Below are 19,200 nucleotides of genomic sequence, written 5' to 3' on the forward strand. Positions count from 1 at the left end.
ACACCCAGCTAATGAATTGATACTTGCTATATAATTCTTTGCAGCAAACCACATATCCTCTGAAGAAGATCCCTCGTGATCAAGACGCGTCAGCAACTTATACAGATGCAATTGACATGTATAACTGTATATTAATGTTGTGTTTGTACATGCTGTGTTTTTACATCTTGTGTGTGTATTTATACAATTCCTTTATCAGAGCTTCAATTTGATTGTATTTTTATGTACATATTCATTAAATTCTTTTAACTTACAATTTTACCTAAATTTAGCTGCTTAAAAGCCCCACTGGGGGACCCTTTCCATTTTCCTTTGTTCGGGGTGCGCAGCGCCATTTGCCCTCAACACGTGTGTCTTTTCCATATCACAGTAATAGTTTCTTTCCCTGCAGAGCAGGGAGTAAAATTTATTATGTCCCCTAGTAAAATCAGCTCCCACAGTACACCAAAACACTGGCTAGGCACACATTTAACCCTTTGATTGCCCTAGATGTTTAACCCCTCCCCAGCCAGTGTCATTGGTACAGTGACAGTGCATATTCTTAGCATAACTTGTGCAAACCAATCAATATATGCTTAATGGGATTTTTATTTACCAAAAAGATGTAGCAGAGTACATATTGACCTAAACGTATCATCAAGAATTTTTTTTTTTTTATGGGATATGTTTTATAGCCGAAAGTAAAAGAAAAATATATATATATTTTTTCAAAATGTTCTGGTTGTTTTTGTTTATAGCGCAAACAGTTAAAAACACAGGGGGGATCAAACACCACCAAAAGAGAGCTATATTTGTGGGAAAATAAGGACACAAATGTTGTTTGGGTAAAGTGTAGCATGACAGCGAAATTGTCAGTTAAAGTAACGCAGTGCTATATCGCAAAAAATGGCCTAGTCCTGAAGGAGGGGTAAGTCTTTCAGAGGTCAAGTGGTTAAAGCAACTTTGTACCTAGTTGCTACATATCATTTAGTCTTCAGTATAGACATCTTAAAACTTTGGAGAGCCATTAAAGCCTTATAACATAATAGTAATAAAGTTTTGGAGTCTTCATTAAGACATGAGTACTGAGAATTCCTTATTACACTTACACAATATAATGCATGTATATGCATTAATCATACTATACTGAAATTGGAGCCAGTCTTACAATGACTAATGCTATCCAATCAATGACACAGAGCACATAAAGATTTCATGGCTGGAGTATCACACAGAAGTGGAAGTAGTGTATAATATACTGAGTAATTAAGACCCCAAAGAATTGACAGTCATTTGTTATGCATCATTTGGCTATTGTACAATGCACATATATTAATATGATTTTCCAGCTACCTGAATTGATTACAGTATTTAAGGGACAGTGTAAATGTGGTGATTTATAGGTTTTAAATAGCAGAGTGCATAAGTTCAACATTTGCATGCATACTTTAAAATGCAAGCTTTGTGTTAGGAACTACTACTTCATTCTGATTTATTCATTGTTACTTTGTATTGTTATAAATCTGCTTTATATTTACATATGTGCAAAGCATGCCCTCAAATACAGTCTTGTTGTGCATTCTTGGTGACAAAATATAATATACTGATATTGCAAAAATAAGGTTGTTCCAAGCTTTGAATAATTTGTTAGACATCCCTGTGGTGTGGGAGCATCTGTCTTCTTTAACCAAGTCATATACAACATGGGTTGTCCTCTAATGCCACTTGCACACTATCAGGAAATTCCGACAAGAAAACCGTGGATTTTTTTCTGACGGAATGTTGGCTCAAACTTGTGTTGCATACACACGGTCACACAAAATTCCGACCGTCAAGAACACGGTGACGTACAACACTACAACGAGCCGAGAAAAATTAAGTTCAATGATTCTGAGAATGCGTCAAATTGATTCTGAGCATGTATTTTTTTTTTGCATGTCGGAATTGCAGTTGGAAAATTTGAGAACCAGCTCTCAATTTTTTCCTGTCGGAAATTCCCACAGAAAAAGTCTGATGGGGCCTACACATGGTCGGAATTTTCGACCAAAAGCTCATATCGAAATTTTCTTGTCTGAAATTCCGACCATGTTTACGTGGCATTAGACTCACTGAGGTGCTATGAGCAGGGGATACTGCAATGAAAAAACATGACAAAAAGCCCTTGTCCTGGTCTAATAAGCACCACCTAGTAGCCCTGATCATCCTCGGACCTTAAAGCACATTCTCTTCTTGAGGTTAGGAAATGGAAGAGTTGATTTTCAGTCATCTAAAATGGTGATGGCACATTCCTTAGTTGCATACGGAGAACATGAGAGATTAAGAGTAGATTTGAATGCTTCTTGATGGGGGTAAGGTTCCAAAGTCCTACACTCCATGTCAAAGAGGTGAGTAGTCTATCTACAAATGCTTGTATATACAGTAATGTGTCATAATCTCAAAAGTGTTTCCTAGAATGCCAAAAACGAAACTTTTAACCCAATATTGTTTGTCTCCTGAATCTTGTAGACTTGTTTGTCTACAAGATTCACTTGTTAGGCTCCAAGGTCTTGGCACCGAAAACATTGTGGATTGTCAAATCCTTTAAAGTGGATGTAAACCTGATTTATGAAATTTGACCTAAGCACATATACTGTATCTGTAGTGTTTTTTTATCTCTCTCTAAAGCACTAATTCCCGTGTGTTTCTGCTGTTTTGTTGTTCTGTTATCAGCATGATAACTTCTGACAAGTTCTCCGTCAGCCAAGATAAAACCAGCCTGAAATTTGTGTCGGGGGAGGTTGCCATAAATAGATTAGCAGAGATCTCTTGTCACAGCCCAACTCTGCACATTCCTTCCTTCCATTCTTTACCTATGTGGAGTGGGGCATGTGCCTTTCCTCCAATCAGCTGTCTTGGCTGTATGCCAAAAATACACTCCCAGTCCTGAACAGGAAGAGAAAATCTCTAAAACTATGTGAACTTTATAAACTGTATGAACTGTTAGGCCTCATTTCCACTGGCGTTTTTACAGCCACGTTTCTGAGCGTTTTTTACAGCTTAAAAACGCCTGTCCATGTTATTCTATGGCTTCATTCCCACATAGGCGTTTTTGAGCTGCAAGTGGCATAGACGTTTTTGAGCTGTAAAAAAAACGCGGGACCAGGGCGTTCTGAAGCTCCAGAGTAGAGCTGTAAAAACGCCAGACGTTAAAAAACGCGCAAAAACGCGCAAAAACGTGCAAAAACGCTCAAAAACGCGACCGCGGCATTTTTAAAGCTGCAGCTCACAAAAAAAAAAATTTTTTTTTTTTTTTTTTTTTTTTTTTTTTTTTTACAAAATAAACATGGACAGGCGTTTTTAAGCTGTAAAAAAGCCTAACAACAGTGGCTGTAAAAACGCCAGTGGAAATGAAGCCTAAAGCTGTAGACAGCACATATGCATGTAAAATGTATGCAGGGAGACTTGTTTCAGCCCTGTGCATCATTTAAGGCTGTTCACTTCACTGGGTATATGTGGGGGTTTACATTCACTTTAATTCTATGCATTCGTCTTATCCACAAAGTGTCTATATCTTATGAGCTAAGTCTTTCTCACCAGAGATCATATTATATATTTTATAAGACAGACCCATCTGCCCAACATGTATTGCTATACTTCATGACAAAATTCTAATGATTCTCAAGGTCTATGCTCCACCCCTATAAATCATTTGCTTGGTAGACTAGGTTACCCCTCTGGCCGTGGACTTGGTAGATAGACTTCTGTTACGTCTGAGAGAATTTAAATATAACCCCTGATTGCCACATACATCACTTGGGCAGATCAGGGAGACCTTTCAGTGGTTTTGTTGACTTGATGAATAGATTTAACTTCACTGAAATTTGGAGGTGGAGGAATCTAGAGACCTGTATGTACCGGTACTTGTGCCACTCAGATTCTCATAAAGCTATACTGTATCTCACATTGATTTGTAGAGATGTGCAGAACAGAAAAATGTGTTTAGTTTCAGCTAGATTCGTTATGTTACTATGTTTTTGTTTTCATTAAAATTCATTTATTTTGTTAATTTTTTTAATGAATTCCAACTTTTCAGAATGATTAGAATTCGGATTAGTCGAAAAATGATTGATTTGATTCAAATTCTGTGTAAATAATAGCTGGTTGTTAAGCAGCGGGCTGGGAAGCCAGCTGCCTGCGTCCTTAAAGTGGAGGTTCACCCAAAAAATCATTTTCTAACCGTAGATTGGGCCTAATTACGGGAAGCAGAATCGGGTGTTTTAATTAAAATCAATGCAGTACCTACCTTTTTTGAGATAGATGTTCTCCCGCCGCTTCCGGGTATGGGCTGCGGGACTGGGCGTTCCTATTTGATTGACAGCCTTCCGACCGTCGCATACAGCGTGTCACCAGTTTCCGAAAGTAGCCAAACGTCGGTGCACAGACGCCGTATAGCGCCGCACCGACATTCGGCAACTCGTGACGCGCTGTATGCGACCGTCGGAAGGCTGTCAATCAAATAGGAACGCTCAGTCCCGAAGACCATACCCGGAAGCGGCGGGAGAACATCTATTTCAAAAAAGGTAAGTACTGCATTGATTTTAATCAAAACACCCGATTCTGCTTCCCGTAATTAGGCCCAATCTACTGTTATTTTTTTTTTTCGGGTGAACTCCCACTTTAACAACCTTGACTTATCCTCTGTTAGCTGGCTTCCCCACTGATGGATGAATGTAAAGAAAAGAATGCCAGCATTGCCCGTCAGTAGAAAAATGTAAAAAAAAAAAAAGCTATGCCAAAATAAAAACATGTGGGGCCCCACAAAATCCATACACCCTTTTCCGAGCATGCAGTCTGGCAGTTCAGGAAAGGGGGGACAAAAGAGTGCCCCCCCTCCTGAACAATATTAGGCCACATGCTCTGCCACGGTTGTGGGGATGAGGTTATTGTCTTCATCAACATGGGGACAAAGTGCCTTTGGGGCAGCACCCACCCCCCACCATGTTGAGAACACCCATCAGTGTCCATTAGTGCCACCCATCAGTGCACATCAGTGCTACATATTAGTGCCCATCAGTGCCACCTCATAAGTGCCCATCAGTGAAGGAGAAAACATACTTATTTTACTAAATTAAACAGACACAAAGAAAACCTTTTTTTTTTCTTTTTACATTTTTGGCATTTTTTTATTTGTTTAGCAAAATATAAAAATCCCAGTGGTGATCACATACCACCAAAAGAAAGCTCTATTTGTGGGAACAAAATGATAACATTTTTATTTAGATACAGTGGGGCAGATTCACGTAGATCTGCGGCGGCGTAACGTATCGCATTTAAGTTACGCCGCCGCAAGTTTTATGGGCAAGTGCTTGATTCACAAAGCACTTGCCTGTAAAGTTGCGGCGGCGTAGCGTAAATTCCCAGGCGCAAGCCAACCTAATTCAAATGATCCGGGTAGGGGGCGTGGATCATTTAAATTAGGCGCGTTCCCGTGCCGAACGTACTGCGCATGCGTCGTTCCTAATTTTCCCGACGTGCATTGCGCTAAATGACATCGCAACGACGTAATTTTTTTAACGTAGACGTGACTTGCGTCCATCCCTATTCACGGACGACTTACGCAAAAAAAAAAATTTAAATTTCGACGCGGGAACGACGGCCATACTTTAACATGGCAAGTCTATCTATACGCCACAAAATAGCAGCTTTAACTATAAGCCGGAAAAAGCCGACTACAGACGACGTAAGAGAATGCGACGACCGTGCGTACGTTCGTGGATCGTCGGAAAAAGCTCATTTGCATACCCGACGCGGAAAACGACGCAAACTCCACCCAGCGGACACCGAAGTATTGCATCTGCGATCCGAAGGCGTTTGAAGTCGTACGCCTGTCGGATCTTACCCAGATGCCGTCGTATCTTGGTTTGAGGATTCAAAGTAAAGATACGACGCAGGAAATTTGAAAGTACGCCGGCGTATCAGTAGATACGCCGGCGTACTTGCTCTGTGAATCTGCCCCAGTGTTGCATGGCCACGCAATTGTCATTTAAAATGCGACAGCGCTGAAATCTAAAAATTGGCCTAGACAGGAAGGGGGGAAAGTGCCCTGTTTTTTGAAGTGGTTACAAAAGTATCTTTCTATATTAAATGGATTGTCCACTTTTATTTACAATGATCAATTGAATCTAAACATTGTGTAAAGGAAAACAGGCCTGCTGACAGGTAGGATTTTTCTGACAAGTGAGACCCTATTGGTCTCTTCTGTCATAAACTATTCTCCCTGTCAGCATTTGAGGCAGCTTAATTCCACTTGACAGTTAAGCCACTCGATGGACTGTTAAAATATGAAACGCACTGATCACATACTATATGAAAGGTTATATTAGATCCCGCTCAGTCCTAATTTCATGAATGACACTTCTCTGGGGCTCTCTCCGTAATGTTGAGGAAGAGCAAAGCTTTATATAAATATGAAAGCATATTTTTTTTTTCTGCATTTCTTTTCACAGAAATGGTTTGATGGTGGATTTTCAAACAGTCTTCCTATTATGCCAACTGGACGAACTATAACTGTATCACCATTTTCTGGTCTTCAAGATATTTGCCCTAAAGATAAGACACATGCGGATATGTATATTAAGGTTGCAAACCAGGACATGCTGGTAAGATATTTTGTTTGCAATTCTACACTATTATTATGTGAAGTGTATGGTATTGATGACCATATTTTGCAAACTAAATCTCAAAATCTCAATGACGTTATTAAAAGTGGGGCATAAATTATAAAGTGGTATAGATTATTTTACTGCAAAATGCATTATAGTTTGACTAATTCCTTCACAGCTTCAGTGTAAATATTTAGGTAATGAATTGATGGTGTATAAAAGAGCATTTAGAAAAATGTAAAGTTTGAATTTCTGGAATTGAGAATGCAAATCGGAACCGATGAATGAAATTTTGTACGAAAATTCTCATATGACAAAGGCTTTTTATTGTTTCTGATCATACGCGGCCTATCTTTTCCTGTACGAAAAAGGTACACTTTAAAAGAAAATTGTTCGTTCTGTTCCTGTACAAGAAATTTTTTGGAGTTTGCTCCTTCGGGAATTTCCGTACGTAAATATGGAATCGGCTGTCGAAAGTTGTGAACACGCTATATGAAAATTCTTTGGACAAAAAATGTTCGCCCAATTTTCTTATAGTGTGTATGAGTCTTAAAGGGTCACTAAAGGATTTTTTTTTTTTTTTAGATAAATAGCTTCCCTTACCTTACTGCAGTCCTGGTTTCATGTCCTCATTGTTCATTTTTGCTCTGATGTTGCTGTAATTCTGCTCTGTTCTGGACACTTCCTGATTGTCTGTTTCCTGATGACCACAGTACTGGGAGATTCTAGTTTCATTTTCCAAACCATCACTGCTCTATGGCTCTGTACATGCACAGAGGCAGGATAACATGCAAAAACGAAACTAGAGGTACATTATATGATTATTTTTTTTATCTATTTTTAATCAATTTTAAAAGGAATCAGTTAACTATTATGTCTCTATACCCTGTAAACAGTCTTTTCAGCAAAAAAAAAAAAAATCCTTTACAACTATGATGCCCCGTACACACGATCACTTTTTGTCATGAAAGAAAACAAAGTTTTTCATCATGGAAAAAAAAAAAAAAGTTTTTCCAACTTCATCATAAAAAAGGACGTTTTTTCAAAATGCTCTAGCAAAGCGCAGTGACGTACAACAGCACTATAAAGGGGAAGTTCCATTCGCCTTTGGGCTGCTTTAGCTGATTCCGTGTTAGTAAAAGACGATTCGTGCTTTACTGTCTGTTACAGCGTGATGAATGTGCTTACTCCATTATGAATGGTAGTTTTACCAAAACGAGCGCTCCCGTCTCATAATTTTGCTTCTGAGCATGCGTGGGTTTAAAACGTCGTTTTAGCCCACACACGATCATTTTTTACAACACAAAAAACTACATTTTAAAAAACGACATAAAAAATTGAATGTTCAAATTTTTTTTTGTAGTTTTTCAGAAGACGGAAAACGATGTGAAGCCCACACACGATCATTTTAAATGACGTTTTTAAAAATGTCATTTTATTTCATGCCAAAAAACGACCGTGTGTACGCGGCATGAGTCTAATGCCGCATACACGGGTAAACATGTACGATGAAACCGTACATGTCTGCCCGGGGATTTCTGTACGATGGCTGTACTAACCATCGTACAGAAATCCGTTTACGCGGGGCGTGTCCGCGCCGTCGCCGCGGCGACGTGGGCGGCCCTGCCAGTTAAATGCTTCCACGCATGCGTCGAAGTCATTCGACGCATGCGAGGGGTGGCGGGCGCTCGGACATGTACGGTAGGTCTGTACAGACGACCGAACATGTCCGAGCGGGCAGGATTCCAGCGGGCTGTTTTAAAACAAGTCCAGAAATATTTGCCCGCTGGGAAAAGGCCCTGCGGGAATCATTTAAATTAGGCGCGTTCCCGCGCCGATCGTCAAGCGCATGCTCCGTCTGGAAACTTTCCCGACGTGCATTGCGGCAAATGACGTCGCAAGGACGTAATTTGCTTCAAAGTGAACGTGAATGGCGTCCAGCGCCATTCACGATTCACTTACGCAAATGACGTAAAATTCGAACGTCGCGACGCGGGAACGACGGGTATCCTTAGCATTGGCTGCGCCTGCTATTAGCAGGAGCAGCCTTACGCTAAGCACGCCGTACGGAAACGACGTAACTTGCGTACGCAGGGCCCGCGCAACAATTGTGAATCGGTGTTAGTATGCAATTTGCATACTATACGCTGATCACAATGGGAGCGCCCCCTAGCGGTCAACGCAAGAATGCAGCCTAAAATCTACGTGGCATAAGAGCCTTATGCCACGCAGATTTTAGGCTGCAGTCGGCGTTACGATGTTCCTGAATCAGGAGCATTCGTAACGCCGGAGCAAGTAAGCAATTGCGCTGCGTAACCTATGGTTACACAGGCGCAATTGCTTCTTGAATCTGGGCCAGGGAGTTTAGACTAGAGGCAAGTACTTATAGTTCCTGAAGAGGACCTAAACTCGGGAAACTTCAGCCTTCAAACTTTATGAGACAAGCTGAATGTGAATAACGGCACTTACAGTAGTTGTTGGTTTTTTTTTCCTGTTTTTAACCTATACACAGATTACAAATACGTGTATGAAAACAGCAGGACTGTGTACATTTTCCTAACATGTACACAGTCATGCCACACAGCACAACTCTGTAAGTTGGAAACCTTATTTTCTCTAAAGGTATAACAATTAAAGAAAGAACAAGATAATATGTATATGCTGTGTCGCTCCCCAAGCTTGCGACTGGACAAAGATAGAAAAAGTAGCACAATGATACTGAGCTCGCCTTTCTGTGACTTTGCTCTATCTTACTATCAGCATGCTCTTTTTGGCACATGAGCACTGCAGCACAAATGACTGGCTCCCTCTACCTCTTTTTTTTTCCAAAATTGTGTGCCTTTTTTTCACTTTTTTTTATAGTGCCAAAAATAAAAACCGCAGAGGTGATCAAATACCACCACAAAGAAAGCTCTATTTGTGGGGAAAAAGGGACATCAATTTTATTTGGATACAATGTCACATGGCCCGCACAATTGTCAAAGTAACGCAGTGCTGTATCTCAAAATATTGCCTGGTCATTAAGGGGTTAAATCCTTCCAGGGCTGAAGTGGTTAAACTGCGTTTATTTAAATAAAAACTAAAACAAAATGCACTTGTACCATATTTATCAAACAAAACTGAATTTGTGCTATGCCCATCAGCATACAGTTACCTTCCAGGGAAAACCCTGTATAAGCTATGAGTCTCTAGAGTGGTAGCTTACACTAAGCTGTAGACTTCCTGCATGACAGTGTTAATTGGCCCAGAACTGTCATGTTGCATGATATTATAGCCGCATAATAGAACCAAGAACTAGGCGAGACTAGCTCAGCTTCAAAACTGGAACTGTTTATTGAACAAGAATACAGACTTTTTATACACTTGAAAAATTTGTCAATCACTACATGACCAATTACCCAAATATTTACCCCAAACATCATACAATGGATTCGATAATAGGTAGGGCTGACTCATGGCCAATCCCCCTTTAGCAACTACTAGCTGACAATTATATAAGTAACATGCTAATTAACTCAGCACTTAAACCAGCCTAGGTGAACAGACTGCCCAGCAACAAAGCTAAAAAAAAGTACATTATACATTATCCCAAGTATAAACACCGAACACCTTCAGACAATAGCAGGAGACCAAAGTAACAGACTGTCAGGCTCCAACATTGGAGTACATGGATCAGAGGCCAATGTGACCAACTCTTCCAATTAACATGTATAGTTCAGAATCAAACAAACCAGGAATATATTTCTTGAGGGATATTGTTGATAAATATTACTGTCCCGTTTTAAGTAATCCAAACCACATTCTCAGCGTCCATTAAGTAGTTGTCCATCATTTTCTCGGTCAACCTGTGCCCCTAGTAGACATAGAGGGCCAGATCCACAAAGAGTTACGTCGGCGCATCTATTGATACGACGGCGCATCGAAGAACTTACGCAGCGTATCTTTGTTTTGTATCCACAAAACAAGATACGCCTGAATGTGGTCTAGATCCTAACGACGTACGTCTTAGTACACCGTTGGATCTTAGGTGCATATATATGCTGGCCGCTAGGTGGCGCTTCCGTTGATTTCCGCGTACAGTATGCAAATTAGCTAGATACGCCGATTCTCAAACGGAGGTCCACCCGGTGCAATTTTTTTACGTTGTTTATGTAAGGCTTTTTTCGGCGCAACATTACCCCTGGCTCTATGAGGCGTACGCAATGTTAAGTATGGACGTCGGGACAGCGTCAAATTTTCCGTTGTTTGCGTAAATTGTTCGCGAATACGGCTTTGCGTAAGTTACGTTCACGTCGAAAGCATTGACTATTTGCGACGTGATTTTGCACATGCGCACTGGGATATGTCTATGGACGGCGCATGCGCCGTTCGTAAAAAGCGTCAATTACGTGGGGTCATACTAGATTAACATACAACAAGTCCACTCCAAGCCTACTTTTAATTACACGGACTTACGCCGGCAGATTTACGTTACGCCTGCCCGCATATGGGAGAAAGTTATTTGTGGATACCCTACGAGCCACTCTGATTTACGGCGGCATAGCGCATATGAGATGCAAAGCCCGCCTAAATATACGCCCGTTTTTGTGGATTTGGCCCAGAATGTCTTTCACATAGGGGCCTGGGGAGTTGAGACCAGGGATTCCCAGCCTCTATAAGGTAAGCTGGGTTCCCCCCCCCCCCCCCCCCCCACCACCAAAGTGACTGCCGTCACAGGTTACTTTTCTGTCAATAGCTTTCCTGTCCATAGCAACCTTTCAATTTGCTAAAAGATTTCTGTAAAAATAAATGAACAAATAAAAAATGGTCTCTTCTTTCAAAAGGATAATATTTGTGGTTTTCATGTATGTTGAGGGTATATTTATTTTTATTTTATGTTGATAAGGCCTTTTTATTAACCACTCTCTGACCACCCCATGTTTGCTGCTACAGGGCCACTGTACTGTGCAAGATCACGTATAATGTATACTGCACTTCCAGGTATCAGTAACGGAGGCTCACTCCCACTGTGATTTTACACAGCTGATCAGAAGGTCCTGCAGACCCAATGTCCGCCAACACCCGCTGATCATTCAATACACTGACAGAATGGCAGTCTGCCTTTGTAAATTGCCATTCTGCCAGTACAGAAAGCATGGATCCTGTATTTCTGTAAAGCAGAAACACTGATCCATGCCTTCCACTAATAAAAGCACCTTCCCCACTGTGACAGACTCACCCGAGATGTCCACTAGGGGCATAGGATGACTGAGAAATGATATATTGGACTACCTGAGATGGGATTATGTAATTATTATCCACAATATATTCCAGGATATCTGTAAAGAACTATTTACTGTTTGTTGATTCTGAACTCAACGGGTTAATTGTAAGAGTGATATTCATAATGTTGGGACACATACTGTTATATGCTAATGTCCTCACCTCTAGCCATCTGTCTGTTCTCTGTGCTAATTGACTCTGCTATTGTGTGAAGATGTCCTGTGTTTACACTTATGATAATGTGTATTGTATAGCTGGTGAGCGAGGAGAGGTGACGTCTACCGTGAAAAGGTCATATCTATGAGTCGCCTAGTCTGGGTAAATGATTAGTTAATTAGCTCATGTTAATTTATGTTCTGGTTACCTCCTCTAACTGTAAATAAGATTGTATATTTGGTTCTAATAAACACGCTATTGTTCAGCAGACAAACAAGTCTTGTCTCGTTGTGTGTTTGTAAGCAGCTGGGATATCTGATATCTATATCCAGACTGATAGCAAGCGTTATATGACGGAAGCACTCAAGCGGAGTGTGGGACGTTCCGTTACACCCACTACACTAGCTAGGCACACAGTTAACCCTTTGATCCAGGGTTGCCAACTTTCGGCAAATTTACAAACAATTTGTAAAATCCATAATTGTTGCATCTGGTAATGAATGTCAGTTACGAACATGCAGCCTACATGTCTGTAATGGACAATCAAGGACAGATACAAAAAGTACAGATTTTACAAAGTGTTCGTAAATTTACTGAAAGTTGGCAACCCTGCTTTGATCGCCCCTGATAACCAAATACCATCAACCAAATGAAAGCTCTATTTGTGGAAAGAAAAGGACACACATTTTTATATGGGTGCAGTGTCATATCACAAAAAAATGCCCAGGAAGGGGGGTGGGGTAAATCTTCTGGAGGTCAAGTGGTTTTTCATTTATTTTTTGCTGCTCTTTAAAAATAATGGGCTTTTGTTTTTGGTGTTTTTATTTATTTATTTATACAGTGTGTGTGTGTGTGTGTGTGTGTGTGTATGTATGTGTGTGTGTGTATGTAATATATATATATATATATATATATATATATATATATATATATATATATATAATGTGTGTGTTTTTATATATATATATATATATATATATATATATATATATATATATATATATATATAGCCTATTTTATGTTTGAGATGCTCAAAGTGCAACCTGTACTCGTTACTGACCATCTTATTCTTAGAGATAACCTTTGTTTGCTGCTTCATGACTTGAAAGAGAAAAAAAAAAAAAAAAAAAATTAAGTGTAAGAACAGTCTGCATCTTAACTACCTCATCATATCACTTATATTTACAGCAACATCTCTCACCATAGATAAAACGTTTGGTTAAACCTATGATCCCTGATTAAAAATGTTCTGCTGCTGGACAATTTTACATTGCTGTTTCATTTGTGGCCTCCTAATTTTTGTAGTAAAACACCTGTCTGTACAATTTTAACTCGTACATTTTGGACAACTTGATTCCCTCGTTAGAAATGTCCTGTTTCTGGCTATTTTTACACTGTTGAATTTGAAGTCTCAGAATTTTTAATAAAAATTTGATAGACATTGCGCAGCATTAGACCATTTTTGCACCAGCAAACGTAAATTCCATAGACAAATATGCACTGCTAGTGTATAATGTCACTGACACTGTCCATGAAAATGATAATGTACGGTAACACTATGTACAGCCTTAGAACATCAACCAAGTATGTTATTTAAAGGATTTGTGTATTTTCAATGTTATCCTTCAAGATGCATAAAAAGACCCTCTCCACACTCCGGTGTCGCGGGGGTGACTGTCCCAGCACAGCTTGTGCCCATTTGGGGTGTTGGGGCGGTCTCACCAGGCCCCCGGGTTTGTTGATGTTTGGGGTTTGGAGGGCTTGGCGATAATGGGGGTTCTGGGTCAGGATCTCTCGTTATCCTGTCTCTGTTGCCTTCTAACGCTCTGATTTTAAAGTTAAGCCATTCTCCATATGTCCTTCTCGTTTGTTTCTTTTTTGTCATTTTTTAGACCAATCTCACTTCTGAAACATTTTTTTTCTTTTTTTTTTATGTTGATTTCTGGGACAGAGTGTGGAAATATTTCTTGTTGTCAGATTTTCTTCCTATACTTTCCACATTAGAAGGTTTACTGGGCCTACCACACCACATTTGTTCTTCTGTTTTGTGGTTCTGTAATGAGCCAACTGTGCTTTTTATATTGTATAAGATTTGAAAAACTCAATAAAATATTTGAAAGAAAAAAAAGAGTCTCTCCCTGCTGGGAGGTCTGGTTCGCTAAATTTCAAGCAGTATTTAAAACGGAGGTTCACCCTCAATCTGAACATTATATTACCGTGAACTGTAGCCTTAATACATGTAAAATCCAATTTTTTTTTTTCGGGGGTCTATGCTTACCTTGATTCTGATGTATTTCAGCTCGCTTCCCGGTCTTGTTCCCCGCGGGACTGGGTGTTTCACTCCTTTTCCCCGATGGCCCAGTGTGTGATGGGACCTGTGCGCAATGTCTCCTGGGAGTTGCGTGTCAAGATTCCCAGGAGACGATCTGAACGGGGCTAGCACGGGGCCCGTGCTGCTCGCCGTCAACACAGTACATGGCTGAGATTATGCGGTGCATGATTGAAGCATCGCATCACCGCTTCCAGGAAGTCTGCTTATGGGCTTCACAATGCCCACAAGCAAGATGGAAAACCCCTGGATGAAATTTTAAAAGTTCTTGTTTCTGACGTAAAACGAAGCGATGGTATTGCAAGCGGCTAGCAGGTGAGTGATACATTGATATCTGTATTACTATGCATTGCACATAAATCAAAAACATCGAGAAACCGCGGAACCTCCGCTTTAAGAAACCCTTGGCAAATTGAAACATAGTAGATTTGCCTATCACTAATGGAGAGTTATTAAAGATTCCACATAATAAGCTATAATGAGTTGCCAAAGTATTTCTATTGAATGGGGCTTTCATCAGTCCCGTATGTACCCAAAATATCATGAAAAACACTATTGCACAGTGTTAAGAGTGTTTTCTCACAAGATTTTGAGCACTCACCATCCTTTCTGAGAAGACTATAGGATTTGCTGACGGAAAATAAGTATATTTATTGACCCTTTTTCCCTCCCTTATTTTTTTTTTTACTTTTTCACCTAATGATGCCAGCTATCCTCGTGGATGGGGAGGAGTTTATTCACTTAAAGCCCTGTACACATGATCGATTTGTCCGATTAAAACAGACCGATGGACTGTTTTCATCAGACGAACCGATCGTGTGTGGGCCCCATCGTTTTTTTTTTCATCTGTGAAAAAAAATAGAACCTGTTTTAAATTTTTCCTGTGGATAAAAAAAACGATCGAAAAAAATGATCGTCTGTGGGGAAGTCCATCGGTCAAAAATCCACGCATGCTCAGACTGAATTTGGAGACGGGAGCGCTCGTTCTGGTAAAACTTGTGTTCGTAATGGAGATAGCACATTCGTCATTCTGCAAATTATTGCATTGTTTAATGCAGCGCCTTGCTTTCTTCTTTCTAATGCTAGAATAAAGAAGTTCTTTTGCTGATGGTATTTATACAGAGTTCTGACATACTGATTTATTAAAATTTTTGCTTGTGATCTCACGAATAATGTTTTTTTTTTTAAAGCCAGAACTCCATAATATTTTGTTTTTATTCAGATCTCCTTTTTTATTTTTGGCTTTTAATATTTTCTGGTGATCTACATTTTTTTTGTTATCATGACAACATTATAATTTTTTTTTTGTTCCCCTTAAGGAGGTTGGTGTCCTTTTGTTAATTACACATTGTATTTATGAAATGTTATGGCTATTCACCAGAAAAACACATAGACAAGTATTTAACTTAACTAAAATCTCAATTTTTTTCTGGTGAAACAAAATAAAGAGGAAGGGCAACAATTGTAAAATTTGAAGAATATATGCAGACTTTGGACCCCAAAGGCAGACATGAATTGGATTAACAATAAAATAAATAATCTGAGGAGTCCCTCTAATTAGGATCACAATCTGGTCCCCAAATCACAGAAATCAGGAGCAGCAGCAGATGTCATACATGTCCCCAAGCTGTGGTACTCCAACAACAAACTGCGTTTTCTGGCAGAGCAGCTTGAAGCCAGGGAATCACTTTCTGGTCTTCCTTGTAGCCTTCCCTCCACGCTTCCCTGCAGCGTTCATTCCACGGTTCACTCCACACCCCCTTGCAGGCTGTGGCTCTGGTGGTGAGAATGTGGCAGGAGGAGGAGGAGGAGGAGAAGGATGGGCCAGGTCACAGATGTGTGGCCTCTGTCAGCTGGCCCCTCATTGCCCTGTGAAGCACACTTGCGAAACGCTCCTCTGTGAGGGCACGTTGTCCCTCCTCAATCTTTTGCATCTTTTCAGCCATGTAGCAACTGTAGGCCTCTACAGGGTTGAGGGGGGCCCTCATGATGGCAGCTGCGTCCCTGATTATTTTAAGTGACTCCTCCACCTGTGTCATCCGCCTGGGTCTCTTGGCTCTGACGTGGAGGGGAGGCACCTGGGAGTGGGTGCTGCCACTTGGCCCAGCCTCCTCCTGGCTGCCACTCACCCCTGCCTCCTCCTGGCTGCCACATTCTGGAGCCTCGTCCTCCTGGCTGAGCTCTTCCTGTGTATAAAAAAGGGACATAGTTTTAGTTTTTGCTTCATCAATCACACACATTTTTAAGCTCATGACTGTTGCAATTTGAATGTTAAAGAAATGGAACAGACTCTCATTCTGACCCCAGCAGTTTGCATCCCTGTCACAATCATTTTTGGCCACTACTGTTCTTTTTTAATTTTATTTATTTTTTATTCTTTTATTTGGGTTAAAAAACATCTAGTTCGCAACAATTATTCTAGGCCAATAAATATACCTGGCTGAAGATGTGGAGATCTGGCTCTTCCAGCTTAGCTTGCTCCTTGTCACCCTCTGCAGGGGTGGGGGGGAACGGTGGAAGGAACGGTGGAAGGAACGCTGGAGGGAACGGTGGAAGGAAGGGTGGAGGGAAGACTCGAAAGTGATTCCCTCGCTTCAATTCGGTCATCCAGAAAATGCAGGTTTTTGAAGTACCACAGCTTGGGCACATGTACTTGGTCTTCTGCTGCTCCTGATCTCTGTGGACCTCTTTGTACTGCTTCTTACATGCGTTCCTCACTATTGTGATAAAGACTGTTTCTAATTTCCCACAGGTTGCGTAGTTCGTGATACTTTTCTATGAATTTTAGCAGTAAGTCAGGCTGTCTTAATTTATCCATTGTTGCTACAAGAGAAAACAAAAGACATAAACACTATGTCAGCTTAAATTGTCCTAATCTTATCACAATATAGGCCTTTATACACAGGTTGAAGTGCTACTACTAATGCAGCCCAGCTCTGCCCTATTGTTGTGTACCAATGACTCCCCTGCAGACCCTGTGTTTACATATAAATAACCGGCATTCATTTGTAAAAGTAATGAGAGCATTCATCTGTAAATCAAGGCACCATTCATATGTATATCATGCCCCTCTGCAGTGATGAGATGATACACTGTAATAACCTCTGGCAAACAATCACAATCACTGCCTGATCTGATACACAATAAACTGTTTTAAAGTCTTGCTGATTTATATTGTATGTCTCAGAGCAGATGGAGAGAAAAATTGCATGGGGGGGCCCGAGATTTTTTTGGTCAAAGGTCCAATCAACATTAAAAAGACGGCCCTGCCTTTATATCATGACTCAAGTATATAGGCCACTGATGACCCCAGTTTCATTTTTTTCTTTGTTTCAGTCGTTCGGCACTTCCGTTCGTCCTTACTCCGCACACCCAACATAGTCACGTCATTCTCATTATATACCCTGCGCATGCATGAAACTCCGCCTGTGTCGCCCGCCCATGATGGTATTTTTCCTCTATTCCCCGCCCCTTCTCGTTCAGCGTACAGTGTGAGGCAATGATATGGCGGTGACACATGTGTGTTCTATACCCCGTACCAACGAGGAAAGCCTGGAGGCGGTAATGTCCTGATCCAGGCCCAGACGATACAAGACCACTAATATGTCAATTGATGAGATGGTGGAGATGGTGGACATACTGCGGAGGAAAGATTACGATTGCGATCATGGGCCATACAACACCCCTAATCTGAGGAAGGCACAAATAATGGACAAAGTGGCAAAGAGTCTTTACCATAAATTTGGGGTGAGGAGATTCAAGGAGCAGCTCCATAAAAGGTGTTCTGACCTTAAATTGTGGGAGCCGGAGCAGTATAAAAAGATCAAGAAAATTCTGGTCAAAAGTAAGTATTTTTCATGTGTTATTGCAAATTTGATTATTAGATTCTTGCATGTTTTTCTCCATGTGCTTAGATTGTCTGGCTGTACTTTTGAAAATGGCAACTTTCAGGTTAGTGGCCAAAGTTTATTATCGTTCGTAGTAAACATTGTTCGTCAAAAATGCTATGTTTTCCGCCGATCCAGGTAAACCACACATGGTCATGCCTATTTGTCTTAAAACAAGGTTTCTAAACATTGTTGTCTAGATGATGTGTTTGTTACTTACAAGAATGTGAAATGCAAACCGGATTCAGTGTAAAGTAGAGAATACTCAGCAGCTGGTTACACATCTGTACTCAGAAGCACCTGTGTGGCCCACCAGAACAACCTTTTTAGGGTGTCACACACAGGTGCTACTGTGGACAGTTTGGGGTGCCTCCATGTGTGTCACTTTGACAAAAACCATCAGTATTCCAGCTTTGTGATAATCCCCAAATCTTGTGTTGTGTTTGGACTGTGCCAAAACAGACAATTGTACCCCACTTCCAAGAAATGTTTTTAAATTCTGCCCTCCAATATCTGTGTGCTAAGTATATCTATTTGTTTCATTTTCTTATTAGGGGATAGAAGACTGGTAGGACACCAATCGGAGGAGGCTAGGAAGCACAGACAACATAAAAAACACCAACCTCAGCATGTGGAGGAAGTAGATGTGGAGGAAGGAGAGGTGGAAGAAGGAGATGTGGAGGAAGCAGATGTGGAAGAAGGATGTGGAGGAAGGAGAGGTGGAGGAAGGATAGGTGGAGATTATCACCACAACAGGTCAGTGTCTGTCACCACAGCTTTAGGTAAAGAGATGTAGGCCTGCATATTTATAATACCGTTTTTATTTCTTTTCAGGGGATGAACATGGTGGTGTCACAGAAAAAAATACTCCTTTCTCAAGTGCTAGTGCACAAATCGTGATACAAGAAATAATGGAATGTAGTAGTGAAATGCACATTATGAGAAA

At 40.6% G+C, this 19,200-nt stretch overlaps 1 protein-coding gene across 6 annotated transcripts in view; it reads left to right on the forward strand.

Moving 5' to 3' along the window:
- The window catches only part of PNPLA4 (patatin like phospholipase domain containing 4), a 125,961-nt gene that overhangs the window by 72,201 nt on the left and 34,560 nt on the right, over positions 1-19,200 (forward strand). For 4 of the 6 annotated variants that reach the window (XM_040338150.1, XM_040338151.1, XM_040338148.1 and 1 more), the window contains one exon: positions 6,465-6,617. The exons of the other annotated variants lie outside the window; for them this stretch is intronic. In XM_040338150.1, the coding sequence (XP_040194084.1) occupies positions 6,465-6,617 (153 nt within the window). The remainder of the gene's footprint in view (positions 1-6,464; positions 6,618-19,200) is intronic. 6 annotated transcript variants of the gene reach the window in all.

The sequence above is a fragment of the Rana temporaria genome, chromosome 2, assembly GCF_905171775.1.
Source record: "Rana temporaria chromosome 2, aRanTem1.1, whole genome shotgun sequence".
NCBI classification, from domain to species: domain Eukaryota; kingdom Metazoa; phylum Chordata; class Amphibia; order Anura; family Ranidae; genus Rana; species Rana temporaria.